The sequence below is a fragment of the Solanum verrucosum genome, unplaced genomic scaffold, assembly GCF_900185275.1.
Source record: "Solanum verrucosum unplaced genomic scaffold, falcon-dt-bn FXZP01000252.1, whole genome shotgun sequence".
NCBI lineage: Eukaryota > Viridiplantae > Streptophyta > Magnoliopsida > Solanales > Solanaceae > Solanum > Solanum verrucosum.
The window spans coordinates 1,820,618-1,844,604 of NW_026019988.1; the positions used below are offsets into that span (position 1 = coordinate 1,820,618).

The 23,987-nt window shown below is 33.3% G+C and overlaps 2 protein-coding genes, 1 non-coding gene and 2 pseudogenes across 3 annotated transcripts; 3 read left to right on the top strand and 2 right to left on the bottom strand.

Moving 5' to 3' along the window:
* The first annotated feature begins 1,032 nt into the window (after nt 1-1,032).
* LOC125818792 (putative disease resistance RPP13-like protein 3) lies at nt 1,033-3,337 on the top strand (annotated as a pseudogene).
* A 971-nt stretch (nt 3,338-4,308) lies between these two features.
* LOC125818848 (subtilisin-like protease SBT5.4) lies at nt 4,309-11,115 on the bottom strand (annotated as a pseudogene).
* A 2,133-nt stretch (nt 11,116-13,248) lies between these two features.
* On the top strand, nt 13,249-16,804 carry LOC125818797 (ATP-dependent 6-phosphofructokinase 2). Its single transcript, XM_049498308.1, has 3 exons — nt 13,249-13,803; nt 15,641-15,974; nt 16,298-16,804. Exons 1-3 carry the CDS (start codon nt 13,249-13,251, stop codon nt 16,783-16,785), a joined length of 1,377 nt encoding a protein of 458 aa, XP_049354265.1. The 3' UTR covers nt 16,786-16,804.
* On the bottom strand, nt 15,117-15,187 carry TRNAG-GCC (transfer RNA glycine (anticodon GCC)). The gene has a single exon. It is a non-coding gene; the product is annotated as a tRNA-Gly (tRNA).
* A 3,124-nt stretch (nt 16,805-19,928) lies between the features above and the next one.
* Nucleotides 19,929-23,730, top strand: LOC125818795 (glucan endo-1,3-beta-glucosidase 5). The gene is made up of 2 exons (XM_049498305.1): nt 19,929-20,493; nt 22,508-23,730. The coding sequence occupies exons 1-2, from the start codon at nt 20,105-20,107 to the stop codon at nt 23,604-23,606; spliced, it is 1,488 nt and encodes a 495-aa protein (XP_049354262.1). The 5' UTR covers nt 19,929-20,104; the 3' UTR covers nt 23,607-23,730.
* Nucleotides 23,731-23,987: the final 257 nt, after the last annotated feature.

Consider the following 23,987-nt stretch of genomic DNA (forward strand, 5'->3'; position numbering starts at 1 on the left):
GAAATAGAAGGAGTATCATGTTTGGTAGCCAGTTAAAAGGTAAGTTATTCATGTATAAAATTCCAGTGTTTGATTTAGAATCTAAAAACATGCATAACTAATATATGTATAAATTATGAGAGAATATATGTATTATTCTATGTAGGATAGAAGGTGAACAAAACCATGTATAAACTAATATATGTACAACTAATTAAATCATGTATAAAATAATACATAGATTTCCTCATAATTAATTCGTACATTATTAATACCTGCACAGTTTTAACTAGCTACCAATCGACCCCCAAATGTTTAACTCATTTTAGACTCGATGCTTTGACAAAAAAAAAGGATAGTTTTAGAAACCTCCCTCTAAGTTTTAAGTTTTTGCACGGATTGCCCCGACCCTTTCTTTGGGTGGTCTTCAATTTCACCCTTGTTGTTCATTTAGGGCCCATTAAGTCATGCGATGAAATAATCATGATATGAAATCATGAGATGAAGTTGAAGTTTTGTTTGGACATGCAATTTGAACTTTTTATGTTGTATGTTTTCTCATAAACGTAAAAACCCAATAAGTTGTAAAATTATTAAAATTGTCTAGTTCTTTATACAATCTCACCAAATAATCAAAAGTTTATAAAATTGCAAAATACACTATCGCAGGCTATTCTAAAAATACACAACATTTATTGATCAAATTTTAATTCAATAAAAAAATTGCCCACATAGTATGGACAATCTCCTCATGTTGAACTTGCATTTCTCAATCATATGACCGAGAAGACGAACCAATATTGTTATAACGATGAATTTTTTCATTAAACGTTGATTTGAATGAAATAGTAATAAATTTGGTTGGTAAATAAATGTGATAGAAAATAATGAATTAGGTGAATATAAATGGTAAAGTAGGAGCTGATTTGAAGTAATAATAAATTTTATGTTGGTGAGAATGATATTATATGAGATACAAATGGTTTAAAAAGTATTGATATGAATTATAAATTTTATTTATATATGGACATGATAATTTTTAACTACTTTTTTGTTACTTAAACTTTTTTTGTCTCCCAAATTTGTAACAATTTGATAATTTCAAAAGGGTCCTACTGAGGAGGATATCGAAGTGGTTGGTTTTGATAGGCCTGCAAAAGATGTGATAAAGCGACTCTGTGAAGGATCAAAGGATCTTGATGTTATACCTATTGTGGGAATGCCAGGACTTGGAAAGACCACACTGTCAAAAAAAGTTTACCATGATTCTTACCTTGAATTTCATTTTTACAAGAGAATGTGGATTTATGTTGGGACATCAAAGAAACCAAAGGATATTCTTGTTGAGATTGTAAAAGAAGTCGTGCCAAGCAATAGTGAAGAACTAATTAAAGACAAGGATGAGGATCAATTAGCTCATATCATACGTGAATTTCTTGTTGAAAGAGGTAAATATATATCTCATTATCTTGGATGATGTATGGAACACAAAAGTTGTAGATTTTGTCAAGAAAGCTTTCCCAAACAACGAATCCCAGCCCCGAGGGGACAGAATCATGTTGACAACTCGCCAACGACGTGTGGCTGAAGCTGTCAGCGCTCATCCTCACAATCTGGAAAAATTGTCAAAAGAGGATAGTTTTAAGTTGTTGGAACAGAGAGTTTTTGGCAAAACAAGGGAGTGTCCTATTAATTTAAGAGGATATAGAGAAGAGATTGTAGATAAGTGTTGTGGCGTACCACTTGCCATAGTGGTGATTTCAGGAGCTTTGAAAGGTTGTATGGACGAAAGGAATGGATAGTAGTCGAGCAAAATGTGGGGAAGATCCTTATAAACAAGGACGACGATAAAAGCTGCTTGAAATTTATTGAAACGAGTTACAATCATTTGCCGCAACAGAAAAAGGCAGCCTTCTTGTATTTTGGAGTATTTCCTTAAGGCTTTGATATTCCTGCTTGGAAACTTATTCGCTTATGGGTTGCTGAGGGGCTAATAAAGTCTGATCTTCAAGGCAGTGAAATCGAGGAGGTTGCAGAGACTTACTTGAGCGACTTTGCCGGTAGGAATCTAGTGATGGTGATGCAAAAGAGATCTAACGGTCAAATCAAAACATGTCTGCTCCATGACATGTTGCATGAGTTCTGCATTATTGAGGCTAAAAGGATAAGTCTCTTTCAACAAGTATATCTCCAACCTGGTGTTCAAGTTTTTCCTTCTATAGACGATCCAAATACTTCTCGTCGACTATGTATTCAATCCTCTACTCCGTATAATTTTATCCCTAAAGATAGAATTGTACAGCATGTTAGGTCTCTCTTATGTTTTTCCTCAAACCAAAAGCAAATTGACTTGTCTAATCAAGATATCCAACTCATCCCCTACGCCTTTGCACTCATCAGGGTGTTGGACATTCAATCCCTCATATTTGAATTCTCCGAGATGTTTTATCGGCTATTTCACTTGAGGTATATTGCCATCAAAGGCAACTTCACTGTCCTTCCTTCACTCTTTGGTAATTTTTGGTATTTACAAACCCTTATACTTCATACAGATACTGCAAGCTCCACCCTGGAGATAAAAGAGGACAGATGGAAAATGTTACAATTGAGACATCTGCACTCCAACCTTCCTGTGAAATTGCCTCTCTCTCCTACCTCAACAAGCAAGAGTTGTACCTCTTGTCTACAAACTCTTTCTAAGGTTACACCAGATAGTTGCAAAAAATCTGTGCTTGCGAAGGTTTGTCATCTCAGAAAATTGGGTATTGAAGGGCAATTGGCAATTCTTCTTGGAAAGTCTACCAAGGGACATGGATTTGACAGTTTCCAAGAGCTAAGGTGTGTCGAAAATTTGAAATTGTTGAACAATGGTTGGAGTGAAGAGCTTCACCTTCCTGCACAATTTTTCAGCTTACAAAAAACACTGAACAAGTTAACTTTGTCAAATACAAGTTTTGAGTGGAGTGAGGCAGATATTTTGGGGAAGTTGGAATGCCTTAAGGTACTAAAATTGAAAGATAATGCATTCATAGGGAAGAATTGGAAGCCCAAGAAAGAAAGTTTTAGCAATCTCCAAGTCCTGCTGATTGTCTGGGCAGATAACTGGGAAACGTGGGATGCATCAAATCTTCCGTTCAAAAGTCTTACACACCTTGTTCTTATTTCCTGTTATGATCTCAAGGCTGTGCCACACGAGCTGGCTGATTTACCTTATCTTCAAGAGATGAAGATGATGCGCACATTCAAGGCAGTCAGTTCTGCCATAGAAATCAAAAGCAAGAAATTAGGGAAGCAAAATCCGGAAAGCAGCATCAAATTCAATCTCATTATATTGCCCCCTGCCTTGTCCGCAAATTAAGGTCAGTCGAATTCGTTCATTTTGTCTTAAAAAATGATTTTATATCTTCATCATAGATTTGTGTTTGTTCTAAGTTACTTTCTAGTCGTTGTACAATTTCTGCAATCCATGAATCACGATTTCACATTGCTTAGCATAGAAAGCTCTCCCCAACACTTCATCTCTCATATTTTCCTTGTAGGATAGAATTAAGGAATGACGTTCACTGGGAATTAACCTGCGATCAATGATGTCAAATAGAATACTCGTGGATCACTCAGTGTTTCATCTTTCTGCAGTCCATTCCTCTGATAAACTTGTTCCAATGAATAAATACGCTCCCTTATGTGCTTGCCTGGGGAGCGTTTCTAATTTCTTGTAGAACTTTTCCAGCTTTCAAGTTTTGTTACTAAGATTATATGTGCCATCAAAAGCATTTCTTGTAATTCCTGCAATTATTTCTTGTAAAACTCTTCCAGCTTTCAAGTTTTGTTGCTTTTGTTCCACCGAAACTCAAGATGCTATTTCAATCTAAGTTCACTCGGACTCTACACTTTCAGTGCTGCACCCCTGTCAACACGACCTGGGTGATACAATGATTTCGGTAATCAAAACAAAAGCTAGAAATTTCTATACCAATCATATTCTCCCCCGTATTATAATTTTCTCTGGGGAATAATTTTACACAAATGTCTCATAATTTAGACATATTCTCAAAGCTCTATTTTTAAATATTTGAATTATTTTAAGCCCAATTCCCATACCTGAATTCACTCCTATCTCACGATCAATAAAATGGAAGGTTCACTCTTCTAATATTTTCTTGTGAATGTCAACTTTAGAATATAAAATCTGCAAGGAGCTAAACATCAAGAATCAGACTAGTAAAATGTGATGAAGTAATATACTTACCAAAAATATAGACAAAATTCAACTAATTAGAGAACACTGATCAACTATAAATGATATTAGGAAAATTAATCACATCTTAGCTAATTCATATAGCTAATATCACTCATAGAAGCTATCGCGATCGAACTTCTAACATGGTGAACATGATCAGTCCATCGAAGTTCTCCAAAAACATATGTATCTTTTACTGCATCTGCATCCAGAACTTTAATTGTTACGTTAAAGCTCTTCTCTTGACCAACGTGATCAAATTCCAAGATGTGGGGATTAACAGAAGCTGAAAATATTCTATGTGGTAAACGAACACGTCCAGTGTATCTGCCAGGGGCACCAACATTCTTGAGCCTACAAGTGATGGTGTTTGGAGATGAGGGAGAGACGTTGGGAATTGTTATGGAAGGATAGTTGAAATCCAAGAGATTATTTAGGCCTTGCTGGTGCTTAGGACAATGATAAGATGATTCTGTTTCTGAAAATTCTGTGATGTTTTGGTTGTAGCCCAGTAAATCATAGTAGTCATTCACTGTCAAGTCATAGACCAAGCCAGGGTCCATGGCTCCATTAGGGCGCATGTGTCCTGCGCCATAATTAAAAGGTGTGGCTTTGTCTTTCTCCGTTGCATCAAGCATTGGCTTGAAAGTGTTGTCTCTTGTTCTGGCTGTAAAACATACATCTTGATTAGTGAAAGAAAATCGGACAATTGCTAAGTAGTTGAAAGACGTCAAGTGTCAAATTTAGCTCATGAAAATATGGCATCCCGTCCCTGTCTGGACGAGTTGAGCTAGACATATATTTGTTGTCAGGTCAATGCATAACCCGAGTAGAGTTGTGATCAACTTGAACGTTCAGATTTTATCTGTTCAGCCCATTTGACACATCTGAACGGTCAAAGTGGCGTGTTATCAAGTGATGCGTGCGTACCTGTGGTCATAATAGCAGATTGAATAGCAGCGGGACTCCAATCAGGATGGAGGCTCTTGGGAAGGCCTACTACACCAGCAACATGGGGGCAAGATAATGAGGTCCCAGAGATCATGTTGTAGGGAGATGTGCTTTTATCGTAGTCTTCCTCTGTAGGATTCACTGATTCACTGTATGCAGCTATGATATCCACTCCTGGTGCGGTAATATCAGGCTGCAAGAATGGAAAGAGGCAGATCCAGAATTTAGATTTGTTCGCAAATACTTTTTGAAATTATGAGTTCAGAAGCTAACTTTCGTTGAAATTATACTAATTCCACGTATACATATTTATGTTCCCTGGTGAAATTAAGATTGTCGTTCAAGATGTGGAAACGATAAGACTGTAACATAGCGGGAGCTTAGTGCGCCAGACTATCCTTTTTTCTGGGTAAAATTAAGGTTGCAAATGCCTACGAGTTGAAGGGGACGTTTGTTATGCACAAAAATGATCAAAGAATTGATTAGGATCTTGAGAATGAGGGGTTCTTAACCTTGAGAATCTGAGGAGTTATAGTATTAGGACCAACAGAAGAGAAATCTGCCATAAATGGAGCCGGCTTTCTTCGGAACTTAGTCTCTGGACCCGTGATATATGCATGTGGATCTCTGTAACAATAACGTCGCAAGTTAGTACTACAAGTATCAACACTGGAAATAAGGAAAAGAAAGAGAGATATATATAGACAGACTTAGAAGAAGCAATGTTGTCAAAGACTCGAACACCATCTGTATAATTGATGTATCGCTGGAAGGACATGAGGGACGCTGTAAATTTCGTTGCCAGTAGGTTTATTGTTACAAAGGATCATTCCGATAGCACCAGCTAGAGCTGCATGATGACCCTTCTCGATCAACGGGATCTCTCCTCTAAGGCAAGCTAATATCTTGCCTTTCACCTTTTTTGGATCCAATGTACCATTCCTACACCTTAATCTGCATCAGATAATCAAAATACATGTCATGATCATAGCTAAAACTACTCCTTCCGTTTCAATTTGTTTGTCTTACTTCCCTTTTTAGTTTGTTTCAAAAAGAAGTCTCTTTTTTGTTTTGACAATTCTTTAATTCTAACTTCTCCAGAGAAGCAAATTGATGCAGAGTGATACAGAGTAGTTTAACTAACAAGTAACAAGAATTAGCTAAATTATATCCTTACGCATCATCAACCGATGCTTTGGCTCATTTAGCCTGTGCAGCACTGATTAGTGGATAGAAACTTTTTTCAGGAATTGTTGGTTTCGAAAGGCCTGCTCCCGTTAAGATCAACCCATTCTGCAGTCCAGTGCTGCTTTGTAATTTTCGGTCCAGGGTGCTTGCTGCTACTGTTATTATCCAGGGAGCAACATTTGTGACAGTTCCAGGCTTAGATCCATCATTACCAGCTGATGCAACTACAACTATACCGTTCTTGACAGCGTGGAACGAGCCAATGGCAAGTCCATCTTTTAAGTAGTCACAAGGCGTTCCACCAACCGATATGGATATGACATCAACCCCGTCATGTATGGCTGTATCGAAGGCTTTGAGGATATCGGCATTCATACATCCTGCATCATCCACTGGTGGCCAGCATACTTTGTATGCAGCCACCCGGGATTTGGGTGAACCTCCCTTAGCTGTCCCATTCACCAAGCCAAACACACTCACTCCGTAGACTATGTTTCCAGCAGCAGTAGACAAAGTGTGAGAGCCATGACCATCACAGTCGTGCGGTGTGTTCATTGAATTAGTTATATCTCCTCCGTGCGCGATGTAGCCTTTATTGAAATACCTTGCTCCAATAAGCTTCCTATATAAGTAAAATCTTTGTTAGTATTTTTCTCGAGATGTACATCATCAACATAAGGAATTTTTACACTATCAAGTAATTGATCCTGCTTCGACATTACATATCTCACATTTTAAGGAGGCTTATGATAGGGTAGTGTGAAAAATTCTTTACGCTGACGATGTATAACTTCAAACTCTTTCAAGTAAATCATACTTATTGCAAGAGAAACCATCATTAGTTTTATCATTTTGACAAATCCCTTTCCATCTTGAAGGAATAGGTCCAAACCCTTCATCATTGAAGCTCTCTGATTCAGGCCAAACGCCTGTTGAAAAAACACAATCATTTTACGACAAACGAAATTGTAAAACAACAACAATTACTACGCCTCAATCTCAATGATGGAGCCATCATTTTCACTAAGGGGTTCAAATATGAAGAAGAAGAAGAAGAAAACACACGAAGAAGTCGAAGGGGTTCAAGTACATCTACTATATACAGTAAAATCTCACTAAATTAATATAAGTGGAACCATGAAATATTATTATTTTGTAAATGTATTATTTAATCGATAAATTAATATTTATTAATTTAAAGAGTGTTTCGACACTGCAAAATTTCTTTGGGCATGAAATCTCCGAGAATTTGAATGAACCCATTTGTGAAAACATCGTTCATGAACTTAAGGTCATGATTGATGATCTTGGTTACCACAACAAATTGGACGTTAATAACATGTTGGATAGGTGAAAATGATACATGTTTGGAGGTCCAAAGCTTAGAAGAAATTGTGGATATTATTAGAAAAAACAATGTTGATAATAAAGTTGAAGATGATACAATACCTTTGGAACCAGTCACGCGTAAGGAAACACTTACCACATCTAGAACTCTCCACAATTTTATAGTGCAGTTTGAAAAGATAACACCCAAACTTTTGGATGCAATAAGAAAAGTTAGAGATGAGCTTCAACTAGATTTAAATTTTAACAAAAAAACACTACACAATAGAATCATATTTCACTAAAATGTCTTAGATATATTTGTACTTTTAAAGAATTATCAATTTATAATACTGATGGGACCATATATTTATATAGAAGATTTCTGAAAATATATTATCTCATTATCTTATCGAAATGAGTGATTTTTTCCATTGGCCTAAGTCGTGACCGGAGAAAAATATTATCTTAGAGAGATTATTAATTTACTAAATGTTAATTAGTGAGGTTTTACTATATACATGAAAAGTTGAAAACCAATTTTGACCATGTATAAACAGTGTAATTTTTCAGCAAAAGGAGTTCAGATGAATACTAGCTCCGCCCCTACTCAATCCTAACCATGTTGAATACACGATAGTCGTGTGACTTAAATGATCAATTATTCGTCAATAAATAAAACAGAGGTTAATATACTGGCAGTGTATACAAGTTAAATCAAATTAACAATGATGCAACTAAACAAACAGATTAGGAAACATGATGGTTCTATAGACGACCACCGTCCATAAAAATTGGTAATGAAACACAATCGATCTACGCCACCATCCATAAAAAGTGATATAAATAACATGAAAGATAAAACGTAGGTTAATATACTGTCAGTGCATATAAGTTAGATCCAATTAACTATAGTGCAACACAAAAAAAAAAAATAGGAAACATGATTGATCTATAGGCCACCGTCCATAAAAAGTGGTATCAATAGCTCGTAAAATAAGACATTCAATGCATATAAGCTAAATCCAGATAACAAATGGACAATATAGGAAACATGATCAATTTATAAGCCTTGGTGGACGTAATTACATACATCAAGATTCACAATGATTATGTCCTGGCCGAATTCAGCCTTGCTCCACAGTGAATTGGGATGAACAACTCCATTCTTTTCCAACCTCATGAATTCCCATGAATGAGTTGTGTGTAGTTTTCTAGCTTTATTCAAGAAAACAGAGATCACACTTGGATGCCCAGCATTATATTTATTCAAAACACAAACTTAGTATGCGCCTATGTTGTTCAGATGCTCTAAAAATGTCGTTGTATCTGTGTCGGATTCTCCAAAATGGAATAACTTTTGACACATCCAACGACATTTTTGAGGGATCCGTAGCAAAATAGACAAGAGACATCATGATATTGGATAATAAACTAATTAAGGATGCCTAAAACATTGATCATATACTATTTTACAATTAACAACATATAAGTAGGGTCTCGAGAGGGGATGATGAACCAGACCTTACCCCTATCTTTGTGGGGTAAAGAGGTTGTTTCAAACGTTTTCAAAGCAAGGAAAGTATAATAGCAAAATAGCAAGATATAAAGCAAATGAAACAATTGATAGTATCACACACTGAATAATAAGAAACTAAACCCCAATTTATATGACATATTTCAAATTTCAAGAGAATTTGGACATGGAATCTTCGAGATTTTTTAAAGGAAAATAATATATTTGAAAACTACGAAAAAGTAGTATATAAGTCACAATAATTGACAGGTGCTATGAATAAATTACGATAAAAATAGACTTATTTGAATCTCAAAATCCAAAAGGTGCCACATAATAAATTGAAACAGAATGGAGGGAATAAAAATATACATACTTTGAATCTCCTCCACTTGATCATCCTCAAGAAGAGCAGCAAAACTATTTATGTGTCTTTTATATGAGTAGAAAATGGCATCCTTTGCCTTCTCTTTACTACACGGAATTTAATTTGATTAGTTTGTAATATCGTCACTGCATAGAACTTATTTTTTTAAAATATGATCAGTACATAGAACTTAAATGAGCAAATACCTTCCCAAAAACGAACCAAGAAACTCGTGATGAGAATCTACCACACCTTGAAGATCAGCTAATGTTACTCCTACACCATCAGAGTGCTCACCCAAGTACCCTATGTATGACTATATTTTATAATAATTCCATCAAAATTAAATCAAAAAAAGAAATGATAAAATTGAGTGATAAATATTAAAGATAATGGTTATTATTATTTATATTAATAGAGACGGATTCAAAATAAAATGATAGATTCACCTAAAATGTGTTACACTATTAACACACACTATTTATATGAAGGTTTTGCAATTCTCCTTTTATATATATATATATATATATATATATAAAACTAATTAAAAGCAACTTCACATATACAATTTTTTTAGTTTTTTCACTCGTTTCGCTAAGTACGTTCAAGATTTACTACTATATTTGTATAATAAAAATATGACTAGTATACTAAGTATACAAATATTTATGAAATTTTACTGATTTTTTAAACATATATACTAATGCAGATATACATTTTTTTAAAAATCGGCTCTGCATGCTACTATAAGTTTTTTATATTTTCTATCAACACAAACTTATATCGACCTAATATATCATGATTTTCGATGGAGGTGTTCAAGATTTAGTATATAAAAATATAAAAAAATAAATCAAATTTATATATATAATATAATTTTTTTCGATGATAAACAACGTACTTAATTACTATAGTTGGTGTTAGTGACACACAGAAAATAATTAGGAACAATGACAGATAATTTATCAATTTGGATGATAACATTCTGCTCCCTTTTTTGATGATCATGGCAAAATAATGATATAACAATAGTTAATTTCCAGTTTTAAAAAATTAAAACTAATTTATGTTACTTGTAACTAGAATATATATTTATACATACTAAAAAAATCATAGTGGCTATTAGGACTCTTTTAGGAAAAGAACTTATATGTTATTAGGAGAAGGTATTAGCGTTAATTAATCTGAAGCAAATTAACTAGGAGTCCTATGTAATATTTACTTTATGGATTTAATGAAAGGGAAAAATGTTAGTATTAAATTATTTACTATTCAAACTACATGCACTTTGATCAATAATTTAAATTATATTATTATTTTGTCATATATATTGATAGATATGAGAAGAATTGTAATTTATAGTATTTTTTTTCATAGTTTTTGAGTATCTGAATTTTGATTTAGAATATTAAATTAATCTCATCTAATTTAGTTACGCATATTAGTCAAATTGACTCTGAAAGGAACAAATGTGACAACTATTTTAAGATGGAAGGAGTATTATATATGTCCATTAATACCTAATTTAATTACTTGTCCACCTTTCATTTTTTAGTTGTCCATAATTACTTGTCCATTTTGACAAATCAAGAAAGAACAATTTTTTTTAACCTATTATACCCTCAATTAATAACTTTGAAAAAGATAGAACTTCTCGAAAGTTTAAGTTTTTAATTCATTCTCTTCATAATTAATAGGAAAAAAATGGTAAACTCACTATGTTAATCATTGTTTTCTTAATAGGTGTGTCAATTCAAAAATGAACAAATAATTAAGGATAAAAAAGTATGTTTTAGATAAATTCTTAATAATATTAATTGTTAAGTAATAAAATTGTGAATACAAATAAAAGCAAGTGAGAAAATTGGTACTTTCACATTCATGCTTGACTACCTCGTGTAATTAGATGTGATCAAGGAGTACTTCATCAACATCTCCATTACCTAAATTATAAATAAATTACCGTAATCTGACAAGTAAAGTCTCGAAAAAATACATTAGAAAAAAATTAACGTAATGCTTTACTTTCTAATATACTCCCTCCATTCCATATAAACCATGATGCAACCACCAACAACAACTATTAATTATCACTATATAACTACTATTATCAGTCATTTAAGGAGCTAATCACGTATTATTATTATTATTATTATCAATCTCTCTTTGCACAATAATTATCATAACTAGTCATTATCGAATATCTTTATCATAATCATATTCATTACCAATCATCATCATTATTAGATATATGTTAATTTTTTATTTGAATTATTATCAACTATTTATCAAAGCATTCTATTCAATTTCACAATCAACTCCTCGAATTGAATATCTTATATGGTTAATATAATGCTCCAGAAAAAAAAAAAGACAAGCAGTAGGCCTGGTTCGCCAGGTTCTGCAGGGCCCAATCATAGTCAAATTTAATTATTCGTTGTTGTTTTTTCCTACTTGAAATTTCACCATCGTCCAAATAGGAAAAGAAAACAATTGATAGTTAAAATGTTTTTTGATAATTTTTTGTTGATAGATCATGTAGTAAACGTAAACATGATAATTCAAGTATAAAACTAAAAAAATCAAAATATTTTAAGTATGTCACTTTTTTAATACTCTCTCTGTCCTATTTACTTGTTCATTTTTTTATTTGACACACCTATTAATAATAATAATAATAATAATTGACATAGTAAATTTACCATTTTACCCCTATTTTGATAGAATTTCAAAATCAATTTACTCATTACTCCCTCCATTCAACAATAGTTGTCTTTGAGATGTTCAACAATATTTGTTCACTTTATAAAATCAATGGATAATTTTACACTTAGTTCCTAATTTACCCTTATCACTAATTATAGTTATTTCTCTATTATATTTTTCAAGACATTGTATTTATTATATTCAAAAGATGATAGAGTAAAATTACCCTTTTATTTATAGTTTCTTAAGAAATGTGCAAAATCAACAGTGAACCACTATTATTGGACAGATGGAGTAAAAATGTTCTACCTTTTTCAAAAACATTAACTCTCTAAATAAATTGATGATATAATAGATACAAAAATATTGTCTTTTCCTAATTTATTAAGAATTACAAGTAAAAAGAAACAAATGGAGTAACGTTCTAATGATACTCCCTCTGTCCCAATTTATATGACAATTTTCATTTTTTGAGAGCAAACAATTGATGTTTGATTGAAAATTTATGCATGAAATCTTCAATCTTTGAAATGAAATTTATATATCTGTAAACTACGTAAAAAAAATATTATAAGTCACAATAATTGATTATTCAAAATAATTAAAAAATATAAAAACAATTACGATAAAAAATAAATTTATTTAAATCTCGAAATCTAAAAAATGTCACATAAATTCATCTTTCACCAAATAAATTCATGTTCAAATATAATTTTAAATTTCAAAACTTGGAATTTTCAAGTTTCAAATTATAAAATTCAAAAGCTATGATCGAATTGGAACATAAATTCAAGCATGAATACGTGTCTTGCATAGAGCTTCCTAAAGCACACCTCGTCCCGTACCTCTTCCCTTTCCCCGCCACGTTTCATCTCTACCTTCTATAAAAACTTCGAAATTCCCTCCTTTTTTTCATGGAATTCGTAGTATCATACTTTCACGCAGGATTCAACAAGCAATCGACATTTCTCGATCATGTCGAATTCATCTTCCTCCATTTCCATCTCAAATGTTCAACTCCAACACATAACTCATCTCACAAACTACAATTCCCAAATCCAAACCCACACCCACACTAACCCACTTGCCTTTAACCCTTTTTTCCGTACTTTCCCCGGATTCTTCCTTACCTCATCCGATATCGTTCTCCGTCACAACGTTCTAGATCTTTCCGGAACTTTCCCTTCACCTAATCCGCCATTAGCTTACCACAGAGCAGGACCTCGCAATCAGATTCTCTTCGATCCTGCTACTGTACGAGCTGCGATTGTTACCTGTGGTGGTTTGTGCCCTGGAATGAATACGGTGATTCGGGAATTGGTAGTTGGGTTGTGGGAATTGTACGGTGTTCGTGAGATTTTTGGGATTAAAGCGGGTTATCGAGGGTTTTACAGCTATGACCCGGTTCGATTGAATCCGAAGATGGTTGATGATTGGCATAAGAGAGGTGGAACTGTGCTTGAAACTTCTAGAGGTGGATTTGATTTGAAGAAGATTGTTGATGCTATTCAGAATCATGGGTTTAACCAGGTTTTTTATTTTTTATTTTCGTTATTTTTTAAGAATTTAGCTTGAAATAAAAAATTTGTGTTATTACAATTAGATGGAGAAATCACGTAAAGTGATCAAAATATTTATAGTTGAGTGATTTTTAAGTTATTACATAAGAAAAAATGACACTTTTGGGATTGAATTAATTGTTGAGTGACTTTGAGTTATATTAATAGTTGAGGAGTGATCTTTGAGTTACAAAGCAAAGAAAAATACCTTTTTGGGAGTGAATTATCAGTAATTGAGTATTTTTTGAGTTATGAAGTAAAGTATGTTTTCGTGATTGAAATATCAATAGTCGAGTGATCTTTGAGTTATAAAGCAAAGAAAAGTGACTTTTTGTGATTAAAGATGTGAGTTAAAGTGAAGAGAAGTGATTTTTTGTGATTGAAATATCAATAATTGTATAACTCAAAAGAAAAAATACCTTTTTGGGATTGAGATATCACTAATTGAGTATTTTTTGAGTTATAGAGTAAAGTATGTGTTCGTGATTGAAATATCAATAGTCGAGTGATCTTTGAGTTATAAAGCAAAGAAAAGTGACTTTGTGTGATTAAAATATCAATAGTTGAGTGACCTAAGTTATAAAGTAAAGAGAAGTGACTTTTATTGATTGAAATATCAATAGTTGAGGAGTGACCTTTGAGTTATACAGCAAAGAAAAATGACTTTTTGTGATTGAGATATCAATATTTGAGTGATTTTTGAGTTATAAAAGTAAAGTTAAGTGATGTTTTCGTGATTGAAATATCAATAATTGATTGAGTTTTTCTTATAAAGTAAAGAAAAGTGATGTTTTCGTGATTGAAATATCAATAATCGAGTGAGTTGTGGTTATAAAGCAAAGAAAAGTGTTGCTTTTGTGATTGAAATATCAACCGTTTTTTGAGTTATAAAGTAAAGAAAAAAAAATACCTTTTTGTGATAATATCAATATTTGAGTGATTTTTATCAATAATCGAGTGACTTTTGAGTTAAAGATTAAAAAAGAAGTGATGTTTTTGGGATTGATAATATCAATGTTAGTCAAAAATTCAAATTGGATAAAAATATTTGAGTAATTTTTATCAATAATCGAGTGACTTTTGAGTGATAGATTAAAAAAGAAGTGATGTTTTTGTGATTGATAATATCAATGTTAGTCAAAAATTCAAATTGGATAAAAATATTTGAGTAATTTTTATCAAATAATCGAGTGACTTTTGAGTTATAGATTAAAAAAGAAGTGATGTTTTTGTGATTGATAATATCAATGTTAGTCAAAAATTCAAATTGGATAAAAAATATGGTGCACCAGCCGGGAATCGAACCCGGGTCTGTACCGTGGCAGGGTACTATTCTACCACTAGACCACTGGTGCAATTTATTCAATGAACTCGTTCAATATATGTAGTGCAAAATGTACAACTCCAAATGAAATTGAAAAACAAGAAAACAGATTTTGTGGTTGAGTACTTGTGTGCTATTACTTTATTAATAAAGTAATACTGGGCAACTATGTTGCTCGGACTCCACAAAAAAGAAGATTTATGGGTACTTGTCGTATCCTTCAAAAGTAGTACATTTTTGGAGGGTTCGACACGAGTGCAATAACATTTTTGGAGAGTTCGAATAACATAGCTAGACAATATGTTTGATTTTTTATTATATGACTAAAGCATGACAATATATTAATTAGTTGATGTATGAAGTAAATGTTGGTTCGTCTTCAAGATTTATGCATCTCCATTTGAATGATACATTAAATTTATCTCTATTTCATCGGTAGCTAGTGATGGAACTATTTGTGTTTTGTGCATTGTATTATGAGCAGCTTTACATCATAGGAGGAGACGGTACAATGCGTGGAGCAGTTGAGATATTCGAGGAATTGAAACAAAGAAAATTGTATATATCAGTGGTCGGAATCCCTAAGACAGTTGACAATGATGTTGGCATTATCGACAGATCATTCGGGTTCCAAACTGCAGTAGAGATGGCACAACAAGCGATTAATGCCGCTCATGTAGAAGCAGAGAGTGCAGTAAATGGGATAGGGCTGGTGAAGCTTATGGGCCGCAGTACTGGTCATATTGCACTACATGCAACATTAAGTAGCCGTGATGTCGATTGTTGTTTGATTCCCGAGATCGACTTCTACTTGGAAGGTAATTTTAAAACTGTGTAACCGTCTCATTTTACATATGTACACGTAAACCTAGGATTTTTTGCCTGTTCTGAATATAATGTCGAATTGTGTGATGATCTCATATGTATACGCACACATTTATATTAATACTTGGATGGCAATGGATTGAACCTACGGAGCTTTTGCTTGCTCTAATAGTATGTTGAATCGTCTGACCAATCTTAGCACATTTCTTAGGAGTTAACTATGCTATGCCTCAATAGGTATTAACATGTTGAATCGCGTAACCAGTTTAAGACTATAAGTGCATTTTAAGTAGTTAATTATATTATGTCTCGACAGGTAAGGGAGGGCTATTCGAATTTCTCGAAGATCGATTGAAGGAGATGGGGCATGCAGTGTTGGTAGTAGCCGAGGGTGCAGGACAGGATATAATTCCTAGGACTGAATCCCAGAAAACAGAAAAGGACGAGTCGGGCAACCCTGTTTTCTTGGACGTTGGAGGGTGGCTGAAGTCCGAACTCAAGAATTGGTGGAGCAGGGATCATCCGAACGAGTTGTTCACGATAAAATACATAGATCCTACGTACATGATACGCGCTGTACCTCCAAACGCAACAGATAATTCGTACTGCACGTTGTTGGCGCACTCTGCCATTCACGGAGTTATGGCAGGGTACACCGGGTTTGTTTGTGGGCCGATAAATGGGAACTATGCATATATTCCAGTTGATGAAATTGCCAAAGCAAAGAACAAAGTGGATACCAGAGATCATAAATGGTCTTGGGTTAGATCTGTTAGCAATCAGCCTGATTTCATCAGAAGTTAAAAGCTTTTGAATGATCTACTTTGGCACTCTCTTTGTCCCCCGTGACGACGGTGGTGTCTGGTTAACTTTGTGCGCATTTCAATTATTTCATCTAATATTTGTGATGCATCATATCACATATCGGGTAATTATCTTATATCAAGACTTAAAAACAAATAGGAGGAAGGAGGAAACCACATATTAGTGGTGGTTGTCCCTGTTGAGATTTGAACCTTGATCTTCTAAGGTTTACGCCTTTCGTCACTTTTTTTCGGGTCGGGTTTCTTTGTATATATGTAACTAAAAAAATAAACAAGGTGCATTAGTGTAAAATGTATGATAATAATCTCTTGATGCTTAAACCATTAAGCAAGTAAGCTATCATTAATTATTTCTTTAATCCTCCCCTTCTCTCTTTTTAAGAGTTCTTTTAGTTGGGGTTGGTGGCTTGTGGGATGCTTTGATATGATAATTAATTTTGTCAATGTTCATGGGACGATTTCCCAATGCAATTTTGAATTTAGCTTGGTTTCAACGTGAGTATTAAGTCGGGTATTAATGTGAGTATTTGAATGCGAATATCTGACGTAGTCGGGTTTTAACGTGAGTATCTAATTGATTATTACATTATGATTATTAATTTTGTCAATGTTCATAAGAATGATTTCCCAATGCAATTTTGAATTTAATGTGTATTTGAATGCGAATATATGACGTAGTCGGGTTTTAACATGAATATTTAATTGATTATTACATACTCCACTAAACTGTACAAATAGTGTAATTTTTTTCTACATTATTAGCATATAACAAAAATATCATTGATTGATTTTACTTTCTTTTTTTTAAAGTTAAAAAGGATGGTTTGTTTCTCTTTTTTACGTTATCTTCATATCACATGGACAATATTTTACGTTAGCTTTGGACAGAGAAATATTTCCCAAAGTCCTAAAGGAAAAAAAAAAGGTTTGATACTATAATTATAGTAGAATATTAGTGGTTATGATTAATTGTAATTTAATAACAAAACAAACCAAACATCCATTTTGTAAAATTAATTAATTTAAGCATATACGACACGGGCTTCTCTCATTGGGCTCCATGTGAGAGAGTGGGTGATGCATCTCGGTTCTCGATAAGGCTGTGACCTGTCCAATGGGATGAGACGGGAAGGGGAGACGAATTTATTAATCCGGTCTCATCCCACTAATTTTATGAGACGAGGTATCTCGTCTCAATGATCAATTTTAATTTTTGATATGCGTTGTTATTAAAAAGTGTAGTGAGATGTTATTATTAAAAAGTATAGTGAGATGAATACGATCGCTTCTTTTCAGCAAAGGATTCCAAATAACTCTTATCAATAAAGAATATTTTGTTCTTTAATATTTTTATGTCATATGAATTTAAATTGATAATATTATTTCATTACACATATCAGAAGATAATAAATTAAATATCATATATAAAATAATTAAATAAAGTGGTGAGATGAATGTGAAAGTCGATTATCACGGTTTAGTATTGGGTATGCATTACTATTTATTATTAAGAAGCGTGAAAATAGATGTGATTTTCTTATTCTGAATCGAAATGCATTGTTAAAAGGACCGTAATGAAATGAATGTTATCTCATTGTTCTTGATCAAAAGTTTTAAATTTGAATTTTAAATAATTCTTTTAATCGACATTATTTTTTCTTTAATAATCTTATACGATGTGAGTATGAATTAATCACACTAATGAACATCATATACTAAATAATTAATGGGGAAACTTACATAAATATACTATAAATAAAAAATATTTACCATTTATAGCAATAATATTTTTTTCACTTGATCACTTTTAATACATTTATAATATAGTTTTAATACATATTACAAATAATAATTTATTATTCACTTATAATACAAGTTTTATTGATAGATAATACATTTATCACACATTTTAATACACTTATAATATAATGTGTCAACTTCTTACCAAACAAGCATAATATATTTTTAAAAGCAGTTATAATACATATATATTGCATACTTAATTCACTTTTAATACATATTACAGATTTAACATAGTATTGCTATAAATAGTAATAAATAAAAAGTATCGCTATAATCAATAATTATTTATTAAAAGACACCCACTCAAATAATATTTCCATAATGAAAGGGAATCAAATTAATAGCGAAAGTGTTTTTTTTTAATCTAAATTTAATAAGCAAGGAAAAGGAAACTCCAACTATCAACTCTCACATTACACCTCAACCATGGCTATTATGACTACTACCTAACAACTCCTAGCTTTAATTTATCAATAGCTTGTTATTTTTTTAATAATTTCTTTCGATGTTCAGTATTTATTTGAAGTTTGATTAATTTAAATTGATACTAAAAAATTTCACGTAAAAAGTACTCTTACTATGTTCTCTATCAAAAATAATTTTATAATTATGACTCAAACTCGAGATAATGGTCAAGTACTTACCGACTTAAATGTGGACACCGGGACTTATGACAAGGTACCATATTGACTGTATCCAAATTTACACGAGACAAACGTTTGTGTATTTTGACGGCTTTTATTCGTAATATAATTTTAATTTTCTTTATAATAAATTAAGAAATTTAAAGTTAATATATTTATCTTTGAATTTGATAAAAGATACAACTCAACCTTGATATATAAAGTTACTCGATATTTGTAAGATTTTAATCTGAAAAAAGAGATAACTCGATATTACATCGGTAAGATTTGAAAGGTAACAATAACAACAATAGTCAATAACATATCAGTTTAATTTCATGACAAAGTTTAGAAAAAGTAAAATATACATAAATTTATATTTCAAAGAAAATTATTTATGACAAATCTTTGATTCAAGTAAAATATTTGAGAAAAGATAACTAATAAGGATAACATTAGGTAACATTTAGAAAAGAAAATAATAGATAATCAAAACCCAAAAATCAAAGATGATAATAAAAATTGAAGAACAAGAAGTTATACACTAATATGATATCAAGGCAAATATGAACACCCTGATAAGAAATGATTCTAATTTTAGAATAGTGAACGAGTAAAAGTGATCAGTCAAAAATATTTCTGGCCCCTCCAATGCCACTACAGTTTGCTTTTCAGCTCCTGCTGCTACTGAGATAAACCGACATTATACTGATTACAGCAATAATCTCCTGCTTAATATTATACCCATAAACAAGTATTATAAAGAATCCAACTTTCTTGTTGAAAAAGAAGAAAAGATTCTGCCTTTCTGTAAACTCCTCTAAAAAAATCTCACCAAGACTAGTTGATGAACAATAGTTTCTTAGCTGGTACATGGGTTTCAAGAAAATGGCTTTAATCACTCATTTACCCAAACAAGAACAGACCTTTTTTAGTTTTCTAGCTGTATCAGTGTTATTGTTCTTATGTTGGGGTGTTATTGAGGTGGAATCTGGTATTGGGGTTAACTGGGGCACTATATCTTTGCACAAAATGTCACCTTTTACTGTTGTGGATCTTCTTAAACAAAACAAGATTCAGAAAGTGAAGCTTTTTGATGCAGATCCAGCTGTGATGAAGGGTTTAATGGGGAGTGGGCTTGAAGTTATGGTTGGGATACCAAATGATATGTTGGCTGGTCTTAGTTCTTCTACTTCTGCTGCTGATTTGTGGGTAGCTCAAAATGTTTCAAGATATATGGTTAAAGGAGGTGTTAATATCAAGTAACTTCTAAGTTCTCTTTCTTTTTATGGATTACTTTGTTATTGCACCTGCCTTTTTTAAAAAAAAAGTCATCTTTCTGATTCTTTTAGCTGCTAGTATTTGCTAATCTTAGGAGGATTAGCTGAGATTATGTTTTATATATGTTGACATGAGTTGAGCTTTGTTAGAGTGGGTTAGAATCCCACATTGGTTGGAAAATGGACGGGTGGTAATCCTCCTCTCTTGAGTTAACTTTTGGGGTTGAGTTAGGTGAAGTGTCATATCTTTACATAGTTTCAGAGTTAGGTTCATCCCTGTTTGAGCTCCTAGTTCATGCTCATGTTGGGCCTGGACACGAAAGGGTGTGTTTGGGTGGGTTAGAGTTCCGTATTGATTGGGAAGTAGATTGGTGGTTTGCTTATATGAACTTGAGCAATCTTTCCTCGTGTGCTAACTTCTGGGGTTGAGTTAGACTCAAGTTTACAAGCTTAAAGGGAATATTTAGTGTTCATATAGCCGACCCCAACTTATTTGAGATTGAGGCATAGTTGTTGTTATTGGTATTTTAGATATGTTACTAGGTTTACCTTAGACATATGCTTTCTAGGAGTCTTTTAGCCCTAGTATGAACTTGTATGCCAGTTAAAAACATAAATACCTTCTAGTACTTGTCATTTCTATGTGTATTTTTTATTTGTTAAACATGATTAGTTAGGATTCATGTGGGCTATAGGCGACCGCAACTTATTTGGGACTATGGCATATTTGTCGTTGTACTACTGTACTAGTATTTGCCAATCTTTATGTGTTTTACCTATGTAATGCCGATTCTTGTCTTTACCTCTGTTTTTATGCTATTAGAGGAAATGAAGGGCTTTGATTCTTCAAAAATTTGAACCATAATTGTTCATATACGTGGTTGTTGTGTCTCTGAATTCTTGGATTCTGTCTTTGAAGTTCTTAGAGTGAGCTTTTACAAGATATTTTTGTGTTAGTTCTTGCAATATTCTGTTCAAGTTCCAGGTAGATATTTATATTATGTTACTTTTTGGTATAAAATTGTGTTAAAGATCCATTTTTTGATTCACTCAAAAAACATCTTGTGGCCACATTATTACATTCCATCACCCAATTTGGCTCAACACAATTTCTGTTTATATTAGCAACAGGGGATACATCACCTTGAAATTGAAAGAGATTAGTGATTACAATCACCATATAATAAATGAGGTAGACGACTAGTAGTAATACTATAACCTCCTTTCTCATGACGTTCACCAGTATCATCCAAAGAAAGATATTAAAGTAGCCAAAATTTAAGCCATTTACTGTGTAGTTTTTTATGCTAACACACAGCGTTTCTCAGATAAGGCAAGGCTATTCCCTATCAAAAGCACTTTCAGTAGAAAAATGAATTCCTCTAGATAAGTTCCCCGTCGAGAGAGACAAAGGAGAATTTACTTCGGGGCTTAAGGTAGTTCACTCACCCTCAGGTCATAATAGAGTCTGACATCGGTAGGAAGATAATGCAGCTAAGCCGAGACTTGCTTCTGAGGCATTTCAGACTTTACTTGCTGTCGCTGATATGATTTTTCTCTTGTTTCAGAAGTGGAGTTTGCTGCTATTGTAGATAAGAGTGACATAATTGGTAGAGCGAAATTCAATTCCATAGCTAGTTAAAAAATCGAGGGGTGGAGAACGAAAAAGATCAATACTTGTTTCCGTAATAATAACAAAGCATGTTAGGCAGTGCTGGTATTTCATTTACCTTTAGCTTTAAAGAGTACTAAAGATTGTTGCACCCAAGGGTGTGGCCTAGTAGTAGTCAAATGACATGTTAAGTTGTTTATCGCTTATGCAGAAAACGACACTTGATCACTGCAGCATCCCTTGTCTGAAAATTTCATAGCTATAAAAATACTTTCTTCCTTCTCTTTTTTTTGGTGATTCCAATTTCCAGCATGTACCATGTCATTCTCTTGTTTCTTCTCATTTTCTTTCTCTTTGGCTAATGACAGCTATACATCAACACAGGTATGTTGCAGTTGGTAATGAGCCTTTTCTTACAAGTTATTCTGGTCAGTACCAATCATACGTTGTCCCAGCTATGACGAATTTGCTACAGTCCTTGGCCAAAGCAAATCTTGCTAGGAATGTAAAGCTGGTAGTCCCATGCAATGCCGATGCCTATGAGTCTTCCCTTCCATCACAAGGAACCTTCAGACCCGAATTGACTCCGATCATAACACAGATGGTTTCACTTCTGAACTCAAATGGTTCACCATTCGTGGTAAATATTTATCCATTCCTCAGCCTATATGGAAACTCAGACTTCCCTCAAGATTATGCTTTTTTTGAAGGGACAACACATGCTGTGACCGACGGGCCTAATGTCTACTATAACGCGTTTGATGGAAATTTAGACACTTTAATAGCTGCCCTTGCAAAAATCGGATATGGTCAGATGCCTATAGTTATAGGAGAGGTAGGTTGGCCTACTGATGGAGCCCTCGGTGCTAATCTTACAGCTGCAAGGGTTTTCAACCAAGGCCTAGTGAATCATGTTCTCAGTAACAAAGGAACTCCTCTTAGGCCACAAGTCCCCCCTATGGATGTTTATCTTTTCAGTCTTCTCGATGAAGGTGCAAAAAGTGTGCTCCCGGGTAACTTTGAAAGACACTGGGGGATTTTCTCCTTCGATGGCCAGTCGAAATATCCGTTGAACCTCGGAAATGGTCTATTAAAGAATGCAAAAGATGTTGAGTATCTTCCATATAGGTGGTGTATTGCAAACCCTTTGAAAGATCTTGCTGAAGTAACCAACCACGTTAGACTTGCTTGTAGTTATGCAGATTGCACAACGCTTAACTATGGAGGATCGTGTAACGAAATTGGAGCAAAGGGTAATATATCATATGCATTCAACAGTTACTATCAGCTCCAAAAGCAGAATCCGCGGAGCTGTGATTTTGATGGGCTTGGGATGGTTACTTTCTTGAATCCTTCGATCGGAAAGTGCAGATTTCTTGTTGGGGTTAGTGATTATGCTTCTTCATCAGGTTTTAGGTTGCAGAACAGTTGGATATCAGTGTTATTGATTCTTCTTTGGGATGCTTGGTTATTCTTGATGTGAAAACATGAAAGTATACTACATAGGATAGGTTCTATAGTGATGTTAAAAAGTCATTTCAGAAGAAAAAGTAGCTATGAGTATTTTGTGTGTACAACTTATGTACCAAACTTTGATGATTTATACTCAAGAGTTTAGACATTTATAACTTATATTTAGAAAAGAGTTTTAAGTTATACACGCCTTCGTGTAAAGCATGACTTCTTTCACTATTGTATTTCCTTTTCAAATCTGTTTTGATATGCTTTATTTGAGTTGAGAGTCTATCGGAAATAACCTCTCTACTTTCACTTGGGGTAAGGTGTGTACTCACCACTCTTTCCATACTTCACTTGTGAGATTACAGTGAGAATGTTGTTGTTATTAACATTACTCGTGGTTGTT

What these genes read in the sequence shown, in the direction of transcription:
- LOC125818797 (XM_049498308.1), top strand. Translation starts at nt 13,249, where the DNA reads ATGTCGAATTCATCTTCCTCCATTTCCATCTCAAATGTTCAACTCCAA. An exon ending in AGAATCATGGGTTTAACCAG is followed by an intron (nt 13,804 to 15,640) that starts GTTTTTTATTTT and finishes TATTATGAGCAG; the next exon opens with CTTTACATCATAGGAGGAGA. An exon ending in GATCGACTTCTACTTGGAAG is followed by an intron (nt 15,975 to 16,297) that starts GTAATTTTAAAA and finishes ATGTCTCGACAG; the next exon opens with GTAAGGGAGGGCTATTCGAA.
- LOC125818795 (XM_049498305.1), top strand. Translation starts at nt 20,105, where the DNA reads ATGGGTTTCAAGAAAATGGCTTTAATCACTCATTTACCCAAACAAGAA. An exon ending in AAAGGAGGTGTTAATATCAA is followed by an intron (nt 20,494 to 22,507) that starts GTAACTTCTAAG and finishes ACATCAACACAG; the next exon opens with GTATGTTGCAGTTGGTAATG.